The following is a 25,750-nucleotide window of genomic DNA, read 5'->3' on the forward strand; positions in this document are numbered from 1 at the left end:
ACATTTATATTAATTAACCCACTTAATGCCTTAAGAGAGAGTCTGGTGGTCAATTGCTACGGAAATGTTGTGTCTTACTAATAATAACTAATTCCTTGGTCAATAGAAGTCTCTGTGATACTTTCTGAATATGATTTGGGAACATCAAATGGGCAGGCCGCGAAATAACAACGTTACAATGTACAGTTTCTGACAGCTGGCTGTGTTGTGAAATGTGCATAACGTTATGAATAAACCGCGAAGTCACGCGAAATAACGTTATACGCGATTGATATGATAACATTACATCCGCCTTTTACTGCGTGAGAAGCTAAACCAATCGGAGAGGGGTCTGCAGAAATGGAGTTCAACCAATCAGAGGGGTCTGCAGAAATGCGGCTACGAAATGTAGAGACGCCCCTCAGCTATCCCCGTTTGTGACTGCGATGCAAGCCGGGGCTCGAATACGCATCGAATGAGTGTTATAAGACATTGATATCAGGAGCTATCTGTAGCTACTGCTAGCCGGAAATATAACGTTAAGACAACGCCTCGGTGAACTATTTAGTTGAATGGGACATTTCGTTTTGAACAGTGAGCTAAGCTAACGTGAGCTAACGGAGGTATCATACACTATACTAGAGTATTGCTGGAGCATTTGTTGATATCAGGAGCTATCAGTAGCTAGCCGGCTAGATACCGTTCGGTTAGACAATGCCTATCATGTATTAAACTAAAAGTGAATAGTTGACTGGGTCATTTTGTAACGGTAGCTAACGTTAGCTCATGGACGTCCCGTCCCACTAGACTACACTAGACCCGTGTTTACATGCGTGCGGGAGGGGCTGGAGGAGGAGCAGACGCCGCAGTTCTGTGTGCAGCTCCCGGTGTCTGAGACAGAACTCAGCGAGTGAGATCGGTTTTGACGATCGGCGAAAATAAAGCATGATCACCGATCGCATATTTATACTGATTATCGGCCGATAACGATCGGTAGCCGATCGATCGGGGCATCCCTAATCTGGAAAGATCATCGCTCTCATTTACAATGACGTCGAGAGGAACGATACATAATACAAAATCAGAAAAGTCAATCCGTTAATAAACAATGAAATGTTTGGCAATTATATATTTAAACTGACCAATGAATACTAATGTATTGAGTTTTAAGGTGCTTTGCAAAACATTCCACGTGTCGGGGCCACAGAAGCTCAAAGCAGATTTTCCTAATTCAGTGCAAACTCTGGGGACCTTAAGCCAATCACCAGAGCGAGTGTGATAGGGTCCAGAGTTTGGAGTGTAATATATAATTCGCAGTATTTGTTAAAGGCGATTGGTGATTGAGCCTCTTCTGATTGATGAAGACCACTATGCCAGAGTTGAAGGCAGGGAATTCATCTCTAACTTGGCCAAGGTGAGACGCATTACTGATTTCTTTTATTTGATTTTATTGACAACAAACATAACAACATTGACAGATCAATATTTGTATTTGCCTTGTCAGGGATCAAACGAAAAGTCCAGGACTTATTTCCATCGTTGTCCCTGATGTAGCTTCACCTGTTGCTGCTGTGGTTTTAGTGAATGGCGTGAGATTTATTAATGCCCACGGTATGATTCCTGCGAATCATTCTTGCCTGTTCGACCTTTCCGTGGTCAGATCAGGGCTAGTACTTCGCCAGATAGACACCAACATGAGAGCTACCAGAGTTGACCTGTGTCTTCTCTGTTCTCACTCTGCACCCGTTGGTTACAACTGGAACAAAGCCTCACTAACAGTCGATGTTGGCGTTTTTAACATTGTTTCGAGGAAAGCACACGTTTGATGCTAAATCTATGACCTCAATCTGTTTCTCCATCAAACAACCATGTGCATGTATTTGTTAAAGTCGAAATGAGAGTCAAAATGCCATTCTAAATTGAGTGTTGTGCTGCTGAGATGTCATACCATACCAACATATAATTTTCTACACACTTAAGAAAACTTCTGTCTGTTTGGTACATCATGTTTGAATAATTGAACAATGATCATTCCCGCTAATGTCAATAGACCTATCTCAAACCCTGCCCCTTTTCTTGATCCTCCAATCACAGCTGTCGCTTACCTCTGACTTCCTCGTACAAACAAAGTTTGTACGAGGAAGTCAGAGGTAAGCGACAGCTGTGATTGGAGGATCAAGAAAAGAGGGCAGGGTTTTGAGACAGGTCCATTGTATCGCAATCACAAGATCAGTCAAAAATATTCTAAATGAAGATATTTTTCTTCAGCCCTCATTGAGACTGAATCGTTGTCTTGGTTGTGTGTCTGTCCACAGGCCTGGTAGACGAGCAGCAGAAGGTCAGGACCATCAGTGCTCTGGCCATCGCTGCCCTGGCCGAGGCTGCCACGCCCTATGGTATTGAGTCCTTCGACTCCGTCCTCAAGCCCCTCTGGAAGGGTATCAGACAGCACAGAGGAAAGGTGAGGACGCACACACGCACGCATGCGCACTAGTGCACTGCAACCTTGCCCAAGCCCGACGGGGCCCTACCCGACCCGACGGGTTCGGGCTGGGTAGGGCTTTGTTTTTAAATAAATAATTCGGGCTCGGCCGGGCCGGGCAGTGCCCTCTTTAAATTTTTTTTTTTTTTATTGCGTCTTTTTTTTTTTTTTTTTTTTTGCGCTCGCTATACTCATATAACTAGGGTTATAGGTTAACCTTAAGTTTCTGTTTCATTTTCGCGTAACGTAGTGCTGTCATCAGAGCGTGAAAGCCTCGTGTCTGAGGAGTCAAGATGTATAGGTTAACAGATCAAATAAAATAAGGGAAAGTTGCATTTTTGGAAACATTTGGATGTCTCCCTCCGCAGCCTGCAGGGATAACTCGAGGGGAGCGCGCGGCTCAGGTGGATGATAACTCGAGGGGAGCGCGCGGCTCAGGTGGATGATAACTCGAGGGGAGCGCGCGGCTCAGGTGGCTGATAACTCGAGGGGAGCGCGCGGCTCAGGTGGATGATAACTCGAGGGGAGCACGCGGCTCAGGTGGATGATAACTCGAGGGGAGCGCGCGGCTCAGGTGGATGATAACTCGAGGGGAGCGCGCGGCTCAGGTGGATGATAACTTGAGGGGAGCGCGCGGCTCAGGTGGATGATAACTCGAGGGGAGCGCGCGGCTCAGGTGGATGATAACTCGAGGGGAGCGCGCGGCTCAGGTGGATGATGAACAAATTAACCAGACCGAAGCGGCATAGGTTGAAGTTGGAATATAGCCAGTTGGCGAATGTTTTAATTTGTTCTTGGATGTTAACGTTGTTAACGTTGTTCAACGCCTTGCTGACATCAACACAGCGAAGTGGTGAGTTTGATTATTATTATTTGCTGGTGTCTGGGGTGACGTCGCTGCTGCCCTGTTCTGTTGCGCTTTCATTATATAAATGTTGCTCTGCTCGAAATCTGATTTATGTTTTCTGTTTGTTTGTACAGTGACTGAGTAGGCTATTGTGTCGTGTGTGTGTGTGTGTGTGTCAAAGAAGATTCCATATAGCCTTCAAATTACGAGTTTTACGAGGCTGACTCGCGCTGGGAAATAGAATTTGCGAAAAAAGGCTATACTGGTTGTTAGTTTTCAGTAGAGTTGTTCCGATACCGATACTAGTATCGGAAATGCCGCCGATACTGCCTAAAATGCTAGTATCGGTATCGGCGAGTACACGTAAATTCTAGCCTCCGATCCCATGATGTAATTTATCTCCTGCCGAGTCCTGCGGAGAGTGAGGATTATAAAATGAACATGTTTTAAAGTGTGATGCTGTGTCATTTTAACAGCAGATACACTTTCTTAAATTCCATTGTCCCCGACAGTGCGGTGTGACGGGGAGCTCGGACGGGAATCGGGATGTGTTTGGCTGGTGTTATGATAGCATTAGCTGGAAAGATAGCTAGTTGGAACAACATCCGCTTTTAACGTTACATCAAATCAGATGATCGCCTGTCCTTTCTCCAGGACCTAACACTGTCCGTGACCGTCTATCAACAATAATGCACCCATGGTGAATTGTATTTAAGTTAAGTAGCTACGGACTAGCGTTAGCTGACTATTACTAACGTTATCTTAATGTCGATGCGGGAAGGCGAGCTAGGTCAGTTAGCTTAGCTTGATAACGTTACCGTGTCTAAAGTTGGTGCTATTCACATAATCCAGCCATAATGGCTGCAGACCTGCAAGCAAAGTACAGCAAGTGCCAAAGGATAAGAGTCTGAGGCGGAGTTTCAAAAGAGAATGTTGAATATTTATTTTGCATCAAAAATCACAACATGAACGTCTGCCACTAGCTTACAGACTGAATAGGGTATATCTGCAGAGCCACTGAGTAGCGAGTGCAACACCGTTTAATGTCCGTGTGGATCATTGGAGTAGGGTATATCTGCAGTGCTGCAGCCCATACTCATTGATTAATGATACTAATACAAATCTATACAATCACCTGTTGTTGAATAAATACCATACGTTCTAGTTATTACTAAAAAACAGTATCTGAAAAAAAAAAAAAGGTATAATTTATATAAAAAAAAATTTAATTTTTTTTTTATGCACTGGTATCGGATAAATATCGGTATCGGCCGATACCCAAAGCTTAGGTATCGGAATCGGATCGGAAAGGGAAAAATGGTATCGGAACATCTCTAGTTTTCAGCATGATAATGTGTTATTTAGTTAGACCTATTGGACATTTTCGTTTTTGTTTATTTATTAAGTTAATATATAAACAGTGTTTAGAATATTTAAAACAAAAAAATAAAATAATTTTTGGCTATATGTTATAATATATATATTGTTTCTTTCGTTTTCACTATCTGTTATTTAGGTAGACCTATTGAACATTTTCGTTTTTGTTTATTTATTAAGTTCATATAAAACCGTGTTTCGAATATTTAAAACAAATTAAAAAAAAATTAATAATAAATAATAAAAAAAAAATCTGGTTTTCACGCGGGCTAGGGCCTAAAATATTATTTACAGTCGGGCTTATTTTCGGGCAGGGCCTGAAGTTCACGGGCTCGGGCTGGGTACGGGCTTCATTTCAAGGCCCTTGCAGACCACTAATGCGCACACACACACACACACACACACACCCAACGTGGAGGAATACAAATCCCTTCAATGATGACTTGATATGTATTGTAATAATAAGCTCACCTGTAAGCAGGGTATTACAAACTATTAAATTCATAATTTGCAATTTAATGCCATAAAAGGTATTAAAAAGTCTGAAATTTAATTTGCACAGGTATACGATTTTATTTGGGTGTGGCAGCCCGCCGGTCGAGATGAGCCTGGTGCCTCTGGCTAGAGCTTGTATGGAACAATCTGGGATTTAAATTGGCATGCCAGTTCTTTGTCGCTATGTTTTCTTGCTAGTATGGTCGTGAAATGGTGGTATTATAAAGGTCTTAAATTTAACTTTTTGAAACCTTTGAATACCCTGTTATAGGATGTTGTACAAAAACAGACTCTAATGCAAGATCAACACCCAACACTGAGCCTGTATGTGGCTGCAGTGTGAATATTTGCTTGCTACAGAATCCCCTCTGTGAGGAGGAGCTGCTGTTCTCGGTGGAGCGGTCAGATGTTAGACCACTTATGTTCTGCTGGGAGCAACGGACACAACATTCATCAATAAAACAAAATAGATATTAATAGGTGAATAAAATGCGGCATCCTAGTTTGAACCGTCTGTTCTGTGTTTCCCAGGGTCTGGCCGCCTTCCTCAAGGCCATTGGCTACCTGATCCCTCTGATGGACGCCGAGTACGCCAACTACTACACCAGGGAGGTGATGCTTATCCTCATCAGAGAGTTCCAGTCCCCTGATGAGGAGATGAAGAAGATCGTACTCAAGGTACCAGAGGGGAAGTGTGTTGTGTGGGGAGGGGCAGGGTCGGACTAGAGTCTCTTGACATTAAAAACATGACATACCGGGGGGCTGGAAGGGAGTTGGTGCTGTCGGTCTTCAGTTTAATGTCTTTAAAGTGTTTAGAATTCACATGTCTTTACTGTACCTATTATGACCGTATATTCGTAAACATTCACCTCACCTGAAGCAAAAAAATCTGATTTGAATTGTGATCTTACCTAGATGCAAAAAGTGGTGCGAATCATTCTCGCCTGTTCGACCTTTCCGTGGTCAGATCAGGGCTAGTACTTCGCTAGATAGACACCAACATGAGAACTAGCAGAGTTGACACCTGTGTCTTCTCTGTTCTCACTCTGCACCCCGTTGGTTACAATATCTACTACACAGAGCTCAAAAGACTAAATGCAAAGTAACTCAAGAAAAATGCCTTAAGTCTGACATGTTGTTGTCTTCTTCGCCGTGTCCCAGGTGGTGAAGCAGTGCTGTGGTACTGACGGTGTGGAGGCCAACTACATCAAGACGGAGATCCTGCCGCCCTTCTTCAAGCACTTCTGGCAGCACAGGATGGCCCTGGACAGACGCAACTACAGACAGGTGAGCATGCACGTTCTCCAGAGGAGTGTGGGAGTAGAGCGAAGCAGTGTTCATTTCAGGAGTCCATTTGTCAGGGTATCGGAGTCTTAAAGTCTTAAAAAGAAAAAATGAAATGAACGGGTATTAAATGTTTTGGGGGGGCTGTCGGGACAGGAAATAATATTAATGCCCACGGTATGGTTCCTGCGAATCATTCTCGCCTGTTCGACCTTTCCGTGGTCCAATCAGGGCTAGTACTTCGCCAGATAGACACCAACATGAGAGCTACCAGAGTTGACCTGTGTCTTCTCTGTTCTCACTCTGCACCCGTTGGTTACAACTGGAACAAAGCCTCACTTAACAGTCGATGGTGCATCATTGTTTCGAGGAAAGCACACGTTTGATGCTAAATCTATAACCTTAATCTATTTCTCCATCAAACAACCATGTGCATGACCTCATTGTCTTTTGAGGTTGTAGTAAAAGACAAACTGTTGTGTGTGATGACATCATAGCACTATGAAATGATTCTTTGCAAAGAAGGAAGTCATAAAAAAAAATGGGGGGGGGGGGGGCAGCCCGGTTGTTGGGAGATTAAATAATATTAAATATATGAAATGTTTTTGTATTCAAGTCGTTGTTTTTCTACTGGGCTGCTGGGAGCTTGGTGCGTCTGGCGAGAGCTGGTATGAACAAGCGAGGATTAAAATAGTGCAGCCAGTTCAGTGTTGCTATGTGCATTCCGTTTCTGGTGCTTTCAGTTACATTTGAATGGCTTGTGGTAGAGTTAGCTGAAGTAAACAGCACAGTGGTTTTCTCAGGGGTGAATGACCTATTCCTACTGACCTTAAAACAACTTTCTCAAGTCTCCAAGGAGCATCTTTCCACTCCTTTTCAACATTGTGTGAATTGTGATTAGTAAAGTAGAGATCTACTAAAACATACACACGTATACACCTATGAGTCAATGAACACATAACTAGTTATGGACAGGAGCAATCTCGAGTAATTTTTTAATGCGGCCTTTTGTTGATTTTTATTTTTATTTAGTTTTAGCTCCACAGATTTAATTAATTTGACTAGTTTTAGCCCTTCACATTTCATGTTATTTTTTTACTCTTACTAGTTTTTATGTTCTTCTACACTGTAGCGCCTTGAGATTTGTTCCACAAATATAAAGCACCCCTACAAATTGAATATATTATTATTAATGTCAGCAAGTCAGAATTACACCAGTAGGGTCCCTTTCTCTAAATTGTAGTTGTTCTCCGCATGCAGCTGGTGGACACCACGGTGGAGCTGGCCAACAAGGTGGGCGCGGCAGAGATCATCTCGCGCATCGTGGACGACCTGAAGGACGAGGCGGAGCAGTACAGGAAGATGGTGATGGAGACCATCGAGAAGATCATGGGCAACCTGGGGGCGGCCGACATCGACCACAAGCTGGAGGAGCAGCTCATCGACGGCATCCTCTACGCCTTCCAGGAGCAGACCACTGAGGTGAGGAGGACGGAGGAACTAGAGGAGAGCAGTAGGGATGCACGATATTGATTTTGACACCGATATCGATAACTTTATGCTCCTCAAGCCGATAACCGATACCGATAACCGATATTTATTGTATTATAATATTTTTTTTAAATGTATATATATATATATATATATATTAGAGGTGGGCATAGATTATTTTTTTTTAATCTAGATTAATCTATCTGCAATCCTGGATTTAATCTAGATTAAAATGGCAAAAAAAAGAAACTGCCGAAGGCATTCAAAATATGTGTGTTCTACCCAAATAATGACCAGAAGTAAGTCCTTACTTTTTCTTTCCTCCTTATGTTTCTCAGGCCAGGTGGCCCATTACACCATGAGCCCATCTCCCGTTTCCAAAATGCATTACAGACTGTTTGAAAAAGCTGTTTTGCTATGATAATTGGTAATGAAATATCAAAATAATGTTCAATAAGATGTACTTGTGTTTAATAAGTTGTTTTATTCAGAAGTTAACACAAATACATAATATTACCAGTACAGTACAGTATCTAGCACACTCTCAGGAGCAAAACAGAAAGAATCATTTCAAACTTGAACTATGTGACATGGCTTGAATCAACTGCTCCAGTGGAGTTGCTCAGTGGCCAATGGTGTCAACTGTGGTTGTACTGGGCAGCTCCCAGGTGTGAATGGAAAAGAACATCTGTGCTCAGCGAACCTACCCTGGGTAAATAAAGGTAGAAAAAAAATGTAAAAATTAGATTAATGCGTTAATTATATTATCGCGCAATACTAGTATAGCGTTAACGCAGCACGTTAACGCCGTTAACGGCCCAGCTCTAATATATATATATTATTATTATTTTTTTTTTTTTTTTTTTTTTTAAATAAGCTCCGACGTCATCGGTACTGCCATCGGTACTCGAGAAATTATGGAGTTTTTTTTTTTAGGAATTTAAACGTCGCAAACTAATCTTGTTGGCCGTTGTCTATATCTCTCCTGCCTCTGTCTCTGCCTGCGCGGGGAGCGGGCTGTGCTGTGCTCTCCTCTGTTCCCCTCCCACACACACTCACTCACTCACTCACTCACTCACTCACTCACTCACTCACTCACTCACTCACTCACTCACTCACTCACTCACTCACTCACTCACTCACTCACACACACACACACACACACACACACGGGTGCTGCGCTGCCGAGTACAGACAGCTCTGCTCTCATAATGGCGGACAGAACGAAACGTTCAAAAGTCTGGGTCTATTTTACTAAAGTCGATGCTGACCACGCTCGTTGCCACAAGTGCAACAAGACATTTGCCAGTAATGTAGAAGCGCTGGTACTTGTCAATGTGGCTGGCGGGGAGATAACGTTAGCTCCGAGTAGAGTAATGGCTGACAATCCGGAGGTAAATAAACGAACGAGAGCTTCTGATTGGTGGTAAGAAGAAGAGGTGGGTGCAAGCGGTGGGACGTCATTGGCAGATCGACTGTCTGTCTCCGAATGTAACGTGACTACGTCACAGCCAAGAAAGGGAGTGCTGGATTTGTGAAAAACTCCCTGTTCCTAAACCACACGCCATCAGTTTTACCACAGTACTGGCAAAACGGGAGGCTATAATAAAAACAAGCGCCCTTCATCCAAATCCACCCACACCGGATTTCTTTTAACCAAAAAATGTATTATATGTTATCGGAGCTATCGATAACGTTATCAGGTTTATCGGGATGACTTCATAATTGCTGATATCGGCCCGATAATTATCGTGCATCCCTAGAGAGCAGGTGGCTTCAGTGGGCTCGATAAAGAGACTGTGAAACCATGCGTCTTATGACTGAACCCGTGAAGGAAGTCTTGAGCACAACCCGACTTAGACTCTGGGTCAAGTAGAAGCCAATGTTAGCGTTGAAACCGTGCATATTTAGTAAAAGAAGACTACTATGTTTCTTGTAATATTAAGCCAGGGTTGAATAAAAGAAGCTTAATGTTCAGGGTTCAATGCCTCTTCCTACATTCCAAGAGAATGACTCCATTGTTACACCATTGGTGTGAACCAGCACCCAAGGTCTAAAGTAACTAGCTCCACCTTCTCAGAATTTTCCCTTTTTTTTTGTTACATAATGTAAAATTACAGATTCATACCTTCAAAATAAGCCATCAATTGTCAAATTTGAGACGATAGTTTTCAATCAATGTCCTATCAAACATTCTGGTAAAATCCTAACTACTTTTCAGGATAGGACTTGAACTTGATCCAAGTTCATTCAGCTATCTGATGAGAGAACTACACTCCCAGAATTCAATGTGATCATTGTCACTAGAACCATTTCACACCTGGAGCAAAGGCCCAGTCATTCCTTTGTTATTCCAGTGAATGGACCCAGCAGGAGGCCTAGCCTAGCGACAAGCGGCCACTACATATTATCCATACAATACCCAACATATGCACAATTACCATGATTTTACTGTGTTTACAGTAGTGTATTTTAGGGTGCGGTTACACCTTTCGTTTCATCTTCGTATTGTTGTCATATGCGTTTCGCCGCGACGTCGTGCGCCTCGAGTCACACTTTCGTTTTTTTTTTTCGTTTTTGTCACCCGAGCACACTGATGTAGTACACTGCCAAAGCAGTAGGTGGCAGTAGGTGGCAAACATGAAGGCAATTTCAACCAATCAGAACTTGAATGTGCCTGCAAAGCAAATGTCAACAAGGCGGCCACCATCTTTTGCCTAGTTACCCAATGCAGCAATTCTTTTTCAGCAAAGCCTAATAAAAGTGCAATAAACAAAACTGATACATTCACTGTGTGTTCTGCCTGTCATTTGTTGATGAAACAAAACTAACATCAACACAAGTGACCACCAAGAGCGGATAGTTTAGTCTAAAAAAAGATCGGTAGCATTGTTAGCTGCATGCTAACGTCAATGGAGTATGCCATTATAACAATATAGCATTGTGGCTAGAAGCTAACGTTAGCTCACGCTACTTAGCCAGCACCAAACTGATGATATCGCGAGCTATCAGTAGTTGGATAACATTAGAGACAACGCTGTGTGTATTAAACAAAGGTGAATAGATGACTGGGCCATTTTGTTTAATGCTTGTTAAGTTGAAAGAGGAGCTCTGCGCTAACAGGGTCTGAATCCTGATAGCTCACGTTAGCCAGCTGCTCATGCAATCGGTAATGCTAGCAGAATGAATGGATGTAAACTTTATTTAACATATTGCATATGGGTACAATACAATACGGCTCAATACAAACAATTGTTAAGGGAATGCAGACTGTTGTAGCTTGGACTGGGGTCCTTATAACAATAACTTGACAACACATCGTAGCTGAAGCTATTTGGGACACGGAGCTATGTCCCAAACACACACACACTGTTGTCACCGGAAGGGCACGGCGATGGTATCTACTGCGCATGGGCGTTTTCGCAACAACGGCTCATGCAGACTACACGCTGTTGTCGACGCGTTTTTTTGCGTTTCTCCAAAACGCAAACACAATTTTGCGTTTCAGCCGTATCCACAAAAAAAACGCCAAAAAACGCATTTCTGTGTAATAGGGACATGAAACGTATAAAAAACGTATAAAAAAACGCCAGGAATACACTAGTCTAACCATGGCCTTAGGCTGCGGTTACACCTTTCGTTTCATTGTCATACGCGTTTCGCCGCGACGTCCTGCGCCTCGAGTCACACTTTCGTTTTTTGTTTGTTTTTGTCACCTGAGCACACTGATGTAGTACACTGCCAAAGCAGTAGGTGGCGAACATGAAGGCAATTTCAACCAATCAGAACTTGAATGTGCCAATACACTTCCTGGTAGCTCCAGCAAAGAAAATGTCAACAAGGCAGACGCCTATGGGCGCCACCATCTTGCCTATTTACTCAATGCAGCAATTCTTTTTCAGCAAAGCCTAATAAAAGTGCAATAAACAAAACGGATACATTCACTGTGTGTTCTGCCTGTCATTTGTTGATGAAACAAAACTAACATCAACACAAGTGACCACCAAGAGCGGATAGTTTAGTCTAAAAAAAGATCGGTAGCATTGTTAGCTGCATGCTAACGTCAATGGAGTATGTCATTATAACAGTATAGCATTGTGGCTAGAAGCTAACGTTAGCTCACGCTATTTAGCCAGCACCAAACTGATGATATCGAGAGCTATCAGTAGTTAGATAACATTAGAGACAACGCTGTGTGTATTAAACAAAGGTGAATAGATGACTGGGCCATTTTGTTTAATGCTTGTTAAGTTGAAAGAGGAGCTTTGAGCTAACAGGATCTGATAGCTCACGTTAGCCAGCTGCTCATGCAATCGGTAATGCTAGCAGAATGAATGGATGTAAACTTTATTTAACATATTGCATATGGGTACAATACAATACGGCTCAATACAAACAATTGTTAAGGGAATGCAGACTGTTGTAGCTTGGACTGGGATCCTTATAACAATAACTTGACAACACATGGTAGCTGCAGCTATTTGGGACAGCTCTGCCTCTGTCCCAAACACACACACACACTCTGTTGTCACCGGAAGGGCACACAGATGGTATCTACTACGCATGGGCGTTTTCGCAACAACGGCTCATGCAGACTACACGCTGTTGTCGGCGTGTTTTTTAGCGGTTCTCCAAAACGCAAACACAATTTAGCGTTTCAGCCGTATCCACAAAAAAACGCATTTCTGTGTAATAGGGACATGAAACGTATTCAAAAACGTATAAAAAAACGCCACAAAAACACCAGTCTAACCATGGCCTGAGAGAGAGAGAGAGGGAGAGAGAGAGAGAGAGAGATGTACCTGACTGTTCTTCATAATTTTCTGATTGCACTCGCATTGTTTTTGTCCTTTGTATGAGGCTTCCTTGTACTTCTGTTTATGTGGACATAAATAAACATTTCAAATGTGTGTGTATCTGCGTGGGTGGGTGAGTGGGTGCCTGCGTGGCATCAGTTTGTCTTTCATATGCAGTTCAGAGAAAGTGAGAGGGAGAGGGAGAAAAAGGGAGATAAGGAGAGAGAGATAAGGAGAGATATATAGGGAGAGATAGAGGGAGAGAGGGGGAGAGAGAGGGATATAGAGGAAGAGAAAGAAAGAGGGAGATACAGAGGAGAGATGGAGAGGGAGATAGGGAGATATAGATAGACATGAAACCTAGGTATGTAATTTCATCTTTCCTTGTGACAATATTGTCACCCACTGTACAAGACTGTACAAGAAATTCCTTCTGTAATGTACTGATTTCTTTTGATTTCTCTGTTAGAGAGAGAGAGAGAGAGAGAGTGTGTGCAGGGGAGTAGCTGGGGGGGGGGGGGGGTTAGGATGATTCCAAGGGCCCAGCAAATGCCCCAAATTTTTTTATAGATTGGGGTCCCCAATTTTTTTCATAGATTTGGGGTAGGGGTGGACGGTATAAACGGTATACGGTATAAACGGTATTAATTTGCTCTACGGTATGGATTTTGACTATACCGTGTAACCGGTAGAGCAGCTCTAAAATAGCAATGACGTCATGTAACCACAGCGCGACTATTTCAATCGCATTTGCCCCTAAAAATAGATAGAATTAGTCATAGATAATAGATATGTGCAAACTGGAAAAAGTTATTTAGGAGGCTTCGCGCAGTGGGCGTGTCAACACGCAATTGTCATTTCATAATAAACAAATATCACCGCGGCGCACAGCAAGTTTCAATTTCAGTTCCTGGCATTTTTAACCAGTGGAGAAAGGTAAGGGATGTCCCTATCGTTTTTCTTATATGAATTATTCTACGTTAATAAAACATACCTGGTGATCAACTACAGTTTGCTGTAAACATTATGATATGCGTGTAGTGTTATGATTAGAGATGTTCCGATACCATTTTTCCCTTTCCGATCCGATTCCGATACCTAAGCTTTGGGTATCGGCCGATACCGATATTTATCCGATACCAGTGCATAAAAAAAAAATTATATAAATTATACTTTTTTTTTTTTTTTTCAGATACTGTTATACTGTTTTTTAGTAATAACTAGAACGTATGGTATTTATTCAACAACAGGTGATTGTATAGATTTGTATTAGTATCATTAATCAATGAGTATGGGCTGCAGCACTGCAGATATACCCTACTCCAATGATCCACACGGACATTAAAGGTGCTATGCATTATAAATGTCATTTTTCAGTCTCTAGCATTGTATTATAGTAATAGGAGTTCGTATCAATGTGTTTTTGGGCCTAAATACTATATTGGCGAATTCCTCAGCTACAGCCCATCCCCTCTTTGCCTCTAGTAAATCAGGTCATGTTGATTTGACGACCTGGTGCACGTCACAGGGCGCTGTTTATAGCGCACGGTCATGTGATTGGCTCTGTGGTTTTAGTAATGCCCGCCTCCATTCTTGCTACCTGCAGGGTGGAAGGCTTGTCCAGAAGATCACTAATCAGCTGAAGCCTGATGCGGTTCCCTCGGTCTTAGACAGACAGACCGGCGTTAGCTCTCGGGACTCGGGAGCTATCACTAGCTACTTAGCACCAGCCGGGGCCGGCGTTAGCAACCGGGAGCGTCGTTGAGCATTCAGCCTGCTGGCTACCTAGATCCACTTCAACCAGCGTCGCGGAGCATTCAGCCTGCTGGCTACACAGCTTGTCGGTGTGCTGGAGCCTCTGCAAGCTAACGTTAGCTGGCTACACAGCTTGTCGGTGTGCTGGAGCCTCGGCAAGCTAACGGTAGCTGGCTACACAGCTTGTCGGTGTGCTGGAGCCTCTGCAAGCTAACGGTAGCTGGCTCCAGGCTATTAGCACATCGACAAGCTGCTGGAGCTCCCGAAGCTCGGCTGGTTGAAGTGGATCTAGGTAGCCAGCAGGCTGAATGCTCCGCGATGCTCCCGGTTGCTATCATGTGCAGGTCCTCTTCTCAGACCTGTGTGGCAAAGCACTGCACACGCATCATGCAAGCTACACATCGCTGCATGTTGATCAATGGTGGCCCACTCGGTGCATCACAGTGGGCTACTATTGTGCTAACAACAACCGCGGTGTCCGGCTTGTCGGCCGGCATGAGTGCTCGATTTGGGGTGGTTCTCTCCTCCTTGTGTGCCCCCGTTCTCGCGGGTGTCCTGCCGGGGAGCTTGTGGACGCGACAACAGCGGCGGCCGTAGCGTTAGTTAGCTCATAGCTATTGTGTACCACTAGCGTTACGGCGGGCTCGAGCACCCTACGGCTGCCGCCGTTGTCGCGTCCATGGGCTCCCCGGCAGGGTACCCGTGGGGACGGGGGTGTACAGAGAGGAGAGAACCATTTTGTGTCGGGCGTGCATGCCGGCCAGCGAGCCGGACGTCGGGATATGATGTTAGCACAATAGCTACCAAGCTAAGCTATGTTAGCTTCTAACGGTGTATACACAATATGTACAACGACACAATGATTTACATTATTACAAATATGGTAACGTGGTTGTGGCTTTTACAAATAGTGGTAACATATATATAGATAGACAGTACTGCTATATTTATGACATACCATATTTGTATTGCTACAGTACTGCTCAGTACTGCTATGATGGAGACCAGAGAAAGACTTTCGTCTTGTTTACATCAGGGTCCCCCAATTTCAATTCATGGTAACATATTATATATATATAGATAGACAGTACTGCTACATCTCTATATTTATGACATACCATATTTGTATGTAACCTGAAACCTAATCTCTGACGGGGAGATGGGCGGAGCTATTTGGTGGGTGGCTGTCACTCAAAGCATTCTGCTAGTATGGGTGGAGCCAAGCCAATAATAGCCTGCTTTCATGAGGCTGAAAAATGCTGGTTTTGAGTACAAGATTAGAAATATAAAACAATGATTATTTTTGGAATAAAAATTACAGATGTGTTACATAGACTCACAGGAAGTGTGTAAAGTTGCCCAAATAGTGCTAGGAATAGCAGTGCATAACCCCTTTAAACGGTGTTGCACTCGCTACTCAGTGGCTCTGCAGATATACCCTATTCAGTCTGTAAGCTAGTGGCAGATAGAACGTTCATGTTGTGATTTTTGATGCAAAATAAATATTCAACATTCTCTTTTGAAACTCCGCCTCAGACTCTTATCCTTTGGCACTTGCTGTACTTTGCTTGCAGGTCTGCAGCCATTATTGCTGGACTATGTGAATAGCACCAACTTTAGACACGGTAACGTTATCAAGCTAAGCTAACTGACCTAGCTCGCCTTCCCGCATTGACATTAAGATAACGTTAGTAATAGTCAGCTAACGCTAGTCCGTAGCTACTTAACTTAAATACAATTCACCGTGGGTGCATTATTGTTGATAGACGGTCACGGACAGTGTTAGGTCCTGGAGAAAGGACAGGCGATCATCTGATTTGATGTAACGTTAAAAGCGGATGTTGTTCCAACTAGCTATCTTTCCAGCTAATGCTATCATAACACCAGCCAAACACATCCCGATTCCCGTCCGAGCTCCCCGTCACACCGCACTGTCGGGGACAATGGAATTTAAGAAAGTGTATCTGCTGTTAAAATGACACAGCATCACACTTTAAAACATGTTCATTTTATAATCCTCACTCTCCGCAGGACTCGGCAGGAGATAAATTACATCATGGGATCGGAGGCTAGAATTTACGTGTACTCGCCGATACCGATACCAGCATTTTAGGCAGTATCGGCGGCATTTCCGATACTAGTATCGGTATCGGAACAACTCTAGTTATGATAACGACGGCTGCAGCGGGAGGACGGCTGCAGCAGTGGATTTGCGAATAGCATGCAGCTGCAGAGCCAGCGGCGCTTTCAGGTCTGGTCACAGGCCCGCTCAACAGCGCCCCCCCCCACCCAACGGCTGAAAGCTGTGACCAGACCTGAAAGCGCCGCTGGCTCTGCAGCTACATATGCTTCTAGCAAAATCCAGCATCCAGCCCCGCTGTTTGCAATGGGAGCAGCACGGACTCGGGACTTATTTTATTTGGAATATAATGACTTTATACGCAAAAGTAGCCTAGTTTTAAGTTAAAATATTATAAATCTACATGCCTTGAGGATGTCATTCTTTATATAGCCTGCCTATCAGGCAAAAAAAATTATTCTAACGGAAACACTGATACCGTGATATATACCGTTACCGTCTATGCTTCAAATTATACCGTGATATAAATTTTAGACCATACCGTCCACCCCTAATTGGGGGCCCACAAATTGATTCTTTCATGGGGCCCAGAATCTCCAGCTACGCCCCTGTGAGCGCACCTTTCTACTCTAGATAGAGAGCTGTCATCACCGTGATGCGCGCTTGAATGAACTGCGAGATAACTCATAACTCGTACACACACGCACTCTGTCTCTGCCATACAGTAGTTATGTTGTTTTAGCGCGACGTGGGTATATACATGGGCGAGGATGAAAAGCATGTTAGACTACTTTTAATTCATAAATTAACGTTCCGTCGGGTCCGCGTGTATTCTCGAGAATGATAATAATAATAATGCAGGACCTCTTCAGATTATATTATCAACGACAGACAGTGAGAAACACAACCCCCCCCCTCTCGCGCTGAAGAATATGCATATTAGATCACTCAGTGATTAACACCTATGCGCTGTTTGTGTGTGTGCGCGCGTGCATGTACGTGACGCGTTGTAGTTTCGGGGAATACAGGGATCATTTAGAACTATACAATTTAGCAAGAATTAAACATATTTACAAGTCGTATTACGTTTAGCAAGTAAGGATACATATAGATTACACTATATGCACTCGAAATTGTCTTTGTTCTATTTTTACAGATTTCTGAAAAACGGGACTTCCTGAGCATTTGTGAGAGATTTAAATCCTTTTGTTCTCCGCCCACGGGTGCAATAAGCCCCGTTGACTCCTAAGGGTTAAGTCTGAGTCCCTAATCTCATTATATGAACGTATAATGACAATAGTCTATTATTTATTTTTTTTAAGATATTTTTTTTTAGCGTTTATCGCTTTATTCTACTGGGCAGTCCAGTAGAGAGAGAGAGGTGAAACGGGACACAGAGTGGGGGGAAGACATTTGACAAATAACGACGGGTTCGGGAATCGAACCCGAGTCGGCCGTGCCGCGACTCAGCGCGTTATGTGGTTCGCCACTGGGGCGCCCCAATAAAGTCTATTCTAAAATTAATTGATTTTGATACATTGCACCTCCCCCCGCAAAAGTGAATAGTTCTCATGTATGAAAGAGTCTGATACGATCCACGGATACTTTCACCCACTGGTGTAATGTATGGCAGGGCCGGAGGGAATATGTCCATGGCACTTTTTAATTTGATATTTAATAGCATATGCGTTTTAAATCAAATATTGTTTCCATCGGCTCCACACAAAGGGTTAACTCCCTCATGTTCCTACCAGATGAGGAAAGATGGAGTTAAACGGAGCAGACTAGTATCTCCTCAGTGCCTCAGTGGGCTATAACATGACACCTGTAGGCTTATTATTCAGTGATGTATAAGAAAGAGCCATGTCTAGCTGGCTAACCTAAAGCAAACTAAATGCATATGGAAGGAGAGACTGAGAGTACCCAGATCAGGCAGGGCGAGAGGAGGCCGAAGTGAACGGGTGTAAATTTAGACTTGAGAGTTGATTGTTAATTCTAACATTCATGTGATTTTTAAGATTTCTTTTCAACTACTTTTTCCCCTGGTAATTCATGCCATTGCGTGAACAAAGCAAACCAAATATATTGTCTGTGTTAACCCCCTCCCCCCTTTCCCTGATTTGTGACCATACCACTTTCCACATCGATTGTAACAATGACTAAACCCCACCTCTCTCCTCTCTGGCTCCTCCCTCCAGGACTCTGTGATGCTGAACGGCTTCGGCACGGTGGTGAACGCTCTGGGGAAGCGTGTGAAGCCCTACCTGCCGCAGATCTGCGGTACGGTGCTGTGGCGTCTCAACAACAAGTCAGCTAAGGTCCGTCAGCAGGCTGCCGACCTCATCTCCCGCACAGCCGTGGTCATGAAGACCTGCCAAGAGGTACGCCTACACACACACACACACACACACACACACACACACACACACACAGCATGAAGACCTTCCAAGAGGTACGCTGTCTGTCACACTCACTCACTCACACAGAGCATGAAGACCTGCCAAGTGGTACGCCTTCCGTCACACTCACACACGCACATGTAACGGAGGTACCGCGTGTCTATCCACAGTCACGATGGACTGTGTATAGTGAAGTGGCTGTGGACGTTAACACATTCGTGGCCAACCACGTGTGTATATACTGTAATTCCTCTAATAGTAACCCCGGCTTGTATTTGTTTCAACTGTAGTGGGTACCAGGCTTGTATTAGGAGGAGGCATGTATAAGAGAGGCCTATATTTCTAATTTTCAAACAGATCATAATGAATAAATCAACATTTTGTGTCAGTTTGAACCCAGTAAAATGTACTGGGTTCATTTATTGAAACCAAGTACTGTATGAAATAGTAAACTGTGCAATTACAGGTGGTCACTGGTCATTTCAACGTTTTCAAAGTGAAATCAAGTAACTTTACCTTAGCAGCTCCGGGTGCTGTGGGTAGCAACCAGGGATGCACCGAATGGGAAATTCTTGGCCGAAACCGATACCGAAAATAGGAAACAGTTGGCCGAAAGCCGAAAGGCCGAAAATGATTCATAGAATAGAAGTTTTTTTTACCAATGTTGTTCACCTGATTATGGAAAAATATATGATTATGGCTAAACTTAACTTAAATAATAAATAATCACTATTATGGGTCCATAAAACATTTATTAAACACAAGCCAAGGTGCTTTAAAATTTTAATAAACATCTAGGCCAGTAGGCCTACAACAAAATAGTGTAAATAAAGACTAACAGCCAGGCCTTCAACAACAACAAAAAAACAAATGCACCTATACGTGCATGCATACAAATGTGCAAACTGGATAAATCCACATGAATGTAACTTACAAAGAAATTAAATTACAATTGAATTTCAAGAATCTGCAAATAAGGTGGTCTGTCCTCATGAGCAATGTAAACATTGTATCATTTAGATACATAAAGTAAACTGGATACAACATCCACAATCAATTACAAATTAAATGTAAATTCCAAGAATTTGCAAATAAGTTGGTCTGTCCTCATGAGCAATGTAAACTAGTAAACAAAATTGTATCATTTAGATACAGAAAGTACAATATATTGAACACTGTGCTGCTGTCATTTCCCCCTAATGATAACCTGAGATAATGAATTAACTACAACAAAGTGCATTCAGAACAAAGCCAAGGTGCTTATTGCATAAACATCTTCTAGGCCAGTAGGCCTACAACAAAATAGTGTAAATAAAGACTGTAACAGCCAGGCCTTCAACAACAACAAAAAACAAATGCACCTATACGTGCATGCATACAAATGTGCAAACTGGATAAATCCACATGAATGTAACTTACAAAGAAATTAAATTACAAATCAAAAATCTGCAAATAAGGTGGTCTGTCCTCATGAGCAATGTAAACAAACTAAACATTGTATAATTTAGATACATAAAGTGAAAAGTAAACTGGATACAACATCCACAATCAATTACAAATGAAATGTAAATTCCAAGAATCTGCAAATAAGTTTGTCTGTCCTCATGAGCAATGTAAACTAGTAAACAAAATTGTATCATTTAGATACAGAAAGTACAATATATTGAACACTGTGCTGCTGTCATTTTCCCCTAATGATAACCTGAGATGGTGAAGTAGAACTAGATAAGCCTATGATATGCCAGCCTTGTCTACTTATTAAGGAAAAGTGGGAGGTTCTTTTTAATGAACAGTAGCTTCTCTGCTTTATCAGCCATAAGTCTGTTCCTCTTCTCATCAAGCACATGAGAGGCAGCACTGAACAGTCTCTCGCTGTTGGTGCTTGTGCATGGAGCACTCAAATACTTGCGTGCCACCTTGGCCAGGTCAGGAAAGCGGTCTTGTTTGTTTCTCCAGTATCCAAGAGGGTTCTCGCTTCTGGGGATGGGTACTTCGGAGAGATAATCATCCAACTGTTGAGCAGTTGGGCTTGTCACCCTCCTGGCATTTAAGAGGTTTGAGAGAATAAGATTGTATTTAAAAAAGGACAGTGCATAATGAACATTTAGTCAAATTTATTCACGCATGCCAGATCACTTGGCAGACAAATAAAATCATCTGACATGTCAAAAGAAATTACAAGATTATTAAGAATACATAGCAGCACATACAGTACTAATATAAATAAACAATATCGCATTCAGTAGCACAGTACAGTAAGTAACCAAGTCGGAACAGAGTAGCCTACCTATTTGGGGTAGTATTCTCTTCCATGATCTCGTTGAACATATCAGACAACGAGGGTGGTTGCCCCCTCTTCCTCCTCCTCTTCCTCTGCTGTAGACTGACGAGCCCTTTTTTCTGTCGTCTGCGTCACGTCTCCTGTGCTGTGCGCAGCAGCCTCCTCTCCAAGTGGGGTCTCCTTATCCAACACAGCCTGGATCATGTGTCGTGCGCTTTGCTTTTTCCCTGCATCAAAATAATTATCTTTATATCGCGGGTCAAGTACAGTCGCGATACAGTACAGGGGATCAGAGTAGATATCAGCTAAACGTGTTGACAGACTCCAAGAGTGTACTCTTCATAGTTTTGACTCCACGGTCCGTTTCAACCTCTTTCATTAGAAGACGCTTTAGAGCCGCAACTAAAGGTATAACGTCTGCCACCGATGCGTCAGATGAGCTAATCTCTCTAGTTAGCTGTTCAAATGGGGCAAGAATGGAGAGAATGTTCTATATTAAGATCCACTGGTTTAGAGTGAATGATGCGGGGAGCTCATGATCTGCGCTGTATGTAGCCAAGGTTCGCTTTTGCGCAAAGAGACTTTCCAGCATATAATAAGTACTGTTCCACCGTGTCGTGTACTCACATCTTGTTGGAACCGTTTCCTTGTTACTCCAAGCTCATCTTGTATTGTCTCTATGCGAGAATAGGCCAGTTGCGAATGTTTAAATTGACCAACAATCTTTCTGCCTACGGCCAAAAGATCTTTTACACTGCGTTGAGCCAACACTCCCTCGTTCACAGCTAATTGCACAGTGTGGGCCATGCAGCGGATTCCACTCAGATTGCCGTGTTCCATAGCTTTAGTCATGTTTCTTGCGTTATCACTGACTATTGCGTGCACTTTAGGTCGGTCGATATGCCATGTCTCGAACATATTGGCGAATGCCAAGGAGATGGCTTGTGCTGTATGAGACCCCCTAAACTCTTGCGAATGCAGCAGAATCTTCCTCAGTTTAAAGTCCGTGTCGATCCATTGTGCGGTTAGACTGAGCATACTGGTGATGCTTATGTCTGAGCTCCATATGTCTGTCGTGAAGCTGATGGCTGTAATATCTGTAGCCAATAGCTCATGTATGTGATTCGCAACGACATTGTACAGTTCAGGTAAGCACACGTCGGCTAAGTGCCGTCTGCTAGGCAAGGAATACCGTGGCTCAATGTGCTCAATAAGCCTACGAAATCCAACGTCCTGTACGCCTAAATATTAAAGGCAACCAACTTGTGTCTAACCACGCCGAACTTGCGTCTAGCCACGCCCCCGCGGCGACGCGGCAGCAGCAGAGCGGAGCTCATTATATGCCAGTAACCGCCCCTTATTCAGTATCCAGAAATAGCTCAATTGGCAAAGCTGCATGGCTGTGGATCCTACGGCTCGTTGCTGGCGAGTTCGAATCCCTTCAATTTTTTTTTTTTTTTTTTTACGTGCATTTGCATTCTTTCGCCGTTAAGTTTAGGCATAACTTTAAGCATTGTTTCGGAGTTGGTTAAGGTTAGGCATTGTTTCGGAGTTGCTTAAGGTTAGAAGGGTTAAGTTTAGGCGCTGTTAAGGAGCTGGTTAAGGTTAGAGTTTGACTTAGAGAATGGCAATAGACAGCCTATTTCCGCGCTGCAGCGCGAGGCAATAGACAGCCTATTTCCGCGCTGCCGCTCTCTCGCGCTGCCGTGGTCACATGGGCGTATTGGCCAATCAGAGAAACGCTAAACACAAGTTGGTTGCCTAAAATATTCACGCGTCCTGTACGACAGAAAACGGTTGATCATCCATGGCGATGCATTCCATTAACTTTCGCGTAATGCCCTTTGCCTTTGGACCATCACTGGGAAACTTCTTTACTTTTTCAAAAAGGTCCGCCACAGAAGGAGTCGGGGCGCTGGGGAGGATTTTTCTTTTCTGTGCGGCAGTGACTTGCTCATACTCAGCATATTTCTCCGGGTGTTTTGATTTTAAGTGGTGGAGTAATCCCGAAGTGGAGAAATTCTTTGCAGTTGCACCCCCTCGAGAAACGTCAGCTGAACACGTTGTACAAATCGCAAATCGTGCATCTTTCTCTGATATTTTGAAATATCTCCAAGCAGCAGACATGTTGTTGTTGTCTGTGAGCCAGCCTCAAGCGTATCGTATTACCTTTACGCGTGAACTTTTTTTCTACCTTGACCTGTCGCGCGCCATGCTTGTCGCCGCGTTTTGATGACATCATCACAACAACACGTTGTTTCTGTTTCGGTGAAATATTTTCGGTGCATCCCTGGTAGCAACGTTAGCTCTCATAGCGTTAGCCAGTTAGCAGCTCTGGGTGCTGTGGGTAGCAACGTTAGCTCTCATAGCGTTAGCCAGTTAGCAGCTCCGGGTGCTGTGGGTAGCAATGTTAGCTCTCATAACGTTAGCCAGTTAGCAGCTCCGGGTGCTGTGGGTAGCAACGTTAGCTCGGTATACGTGTGTCGGATCCAACGCCATCCATGTATATATATACACGTGGTAAGGTTTTGGCTTTTATTCAAATTTAATATCCTACTCAATGTCACAGAGCGGCACTGCAGATTTACCCTACTCTTGGGATTCGGAAAAGTGCATTACCGGCCAGATCCTCGTAGGGGCGCTGTCTCGATAATGCAGTGTTCCCTATGGCAGAACCGGTGACGTTTTTTTTCATCCTGCAGTGAATTTTCCTGTTAGCCTGAAGCTATGCCTGTAGTGTGTAGCCTGGAATGCTTTTTGGGACGCTGAATTCAGTATGCAGTTAAGGAATATAGCATCAGCCAATGGACATATCTATCTACCAGATGGGATCGATAACTGGGAAATCCTTTTTGGGATACAAACGGCCCACGGTAAGAGCTTTTTCATGTAAATTTCATGCTGATCAGGCCTTGCTTTGATAGCCGATCAGCTAATGAGGCTAATGCCGTTATTGGTAATCGATAATCAGAACGACGCCCCCCCCCCCCCCCCCTTTCATGCATTCACGGTGGACCATGATGTCGATAATATGCATTGAGTTTTAGCTCTAGCTTGTGTATAGCCGAAACGCCATTCGATTTAACGTTATTAGCTTAGCGCCCTGTATCTCGCCTTCCAGGAAATACCCCAGACCAATCTGGTATAACGCTTATATTCACGACGCTATAAAATGGGAACGTATTGATGAAAAAATTATTTATTTAAGGCATATTGAAGGGACTGTTTATAGTGTCAATTGACAATGGACAGATAGCAATAAACAGCCTCACGCACAATGAAAGGTTGTTATGATAAGCTGGCCTTATAGAGTGAGATTAGACGGAGCCCAGTGGCGGAAATGTTAATCGGTACTGCAAGTAAACTCACTACCCAGAGGCATCCAGACCCATTACTAAGGTGAATTCATCTCTTGGTCTAGTGGTCTTTGATGTCGCCTGTGACGCGGGAGACCGGGGTTCAACTCCCACTCGGGGCATGTCAAATGAGACCGGTTACACACACACACACAACATGAAGAGGTACTCCATCTGTCGGACACACACACACACATACACACCGCATGAAGACCTGCCAAAAGGTACTCTTGTCTGTCAGACACACAGAGTTTGATCCAACCACATTCAGTCCGGTCCATACATATTTGAACCATGACACAATTTTCACAACTTTCGCCATCTCTCTGAAAGGTTTGTTTAGATTTCCAGCCTAATGATGGCTTGCTTCAGTGATAGTGACAGCTCTTTGGACCTCATATTGAGAGTTGACGGAAACGGATTCCAAATGCAAATACCACACTTGAAATCAACTCTAGACCTTTTATCTGCTCCTTGTAAAATGAAATGACGCATACCTGGCAATGGAACAGCTGAGCAGCCAATTGTCCAATTACTTTTGGTCCCTTAAACATTTTTTTAATAAAAATGTCCTACACTGTTCACCTGATTTGGATGTACCCTCAAATTTAAAGGTGAAAGTCTGCACTTAAAGCGCACATTGTTTCATTTCAAGTCCATTGTGGTGGTGTACAGAGACATTGTGGTGTTGTACAGTGAGAGACAGAATTGTGAAAATTGTCTCAATGTCCTAATATTTGTGGACCTGACTACATGTTCCTTCCCCTGCTAATGCATGTGGTCCCGCTCTGCAGGAGAAGCTGATGGGTCATTTGGGAGTGGTGCTGTATGAGTACCTGGGAGAGGAGTACCCCGAGGTGCTGGGCAGCATCCTAGGAGCGCTGAAGGCCATCGTCAACGTCATCGGTACGTCTGCGCTCATCTCATGCAGGGTATCTGCGGGGTATTAAAGTCTTAAAAAGTATTGCATTCATATTATATAATTAATAATAATTCTGAATTTAAGGCCTTAAAAGTTATTAAAGTCTTACATTTAATTTTCAACGGTATTAAATGTCTGTTGGGAGATGAAATAATATTAAATATATGAAACTTTTGGGGCGGCTACGTGGCGTAGTGGGCAAGGCG

The 25,750-nt window shown here is 43.4% G+C and overlaps 1 protein-coding gene across 3 annotated transcripts in view; it reads left to right on the top strand.

Moving 5' to 3' along the window:
- Window positions 1-25,750, top strand: part of sf3b1 (splicing factor 3b, subunit 1) — a 57,690-nt gene that overhangs the window by 19,604 nt on the left and 12,336 nt on the right. For all 3 annotated transcript variants that reach the window (XM_084310826.1, XM_084310827.1, XM_084310828.1), the window contains 6 exons: window positions 2,295-2,440; window positions 5,712-5,858; window positions 6,342-6,467; window positions 7,725-7,946; window positions 18,785-18,967; window positions 25,417-25,528. In XM_084310826.1, the coding sequence (XP_084166952.1) occupies window positions 2,295-2,440; window positions 5,712-5,858; window positions 6,342-6,467; window positions 7,725-7,946; window positions 18,785-18,967; window positions 25,417-25,528 (936 nt within the window). The remainder of the gene's footprint in view (window positions 1-2,294; window positions 2,441-5,711; window positions 5,859-6,341; window positions 6,468-7,724; window positions 7,947-18,784; window positions 18,968-25,416; window positions 25,529-25,750) is intronic.

Source organism: Notolepis coatsorum, assembly GCF_963971535.1.
Source record: "Notolepis coatsorum genome assembly, chromosome: 3".
In the NCBI taxonomy this organism is placed as follows: domain Eukaryota; kingdom Metazoa; phylum Chordata; class Actinopteri; order Aulopiformes; family Paralepididae; genus Notolepis; species Notolepis coatsorum.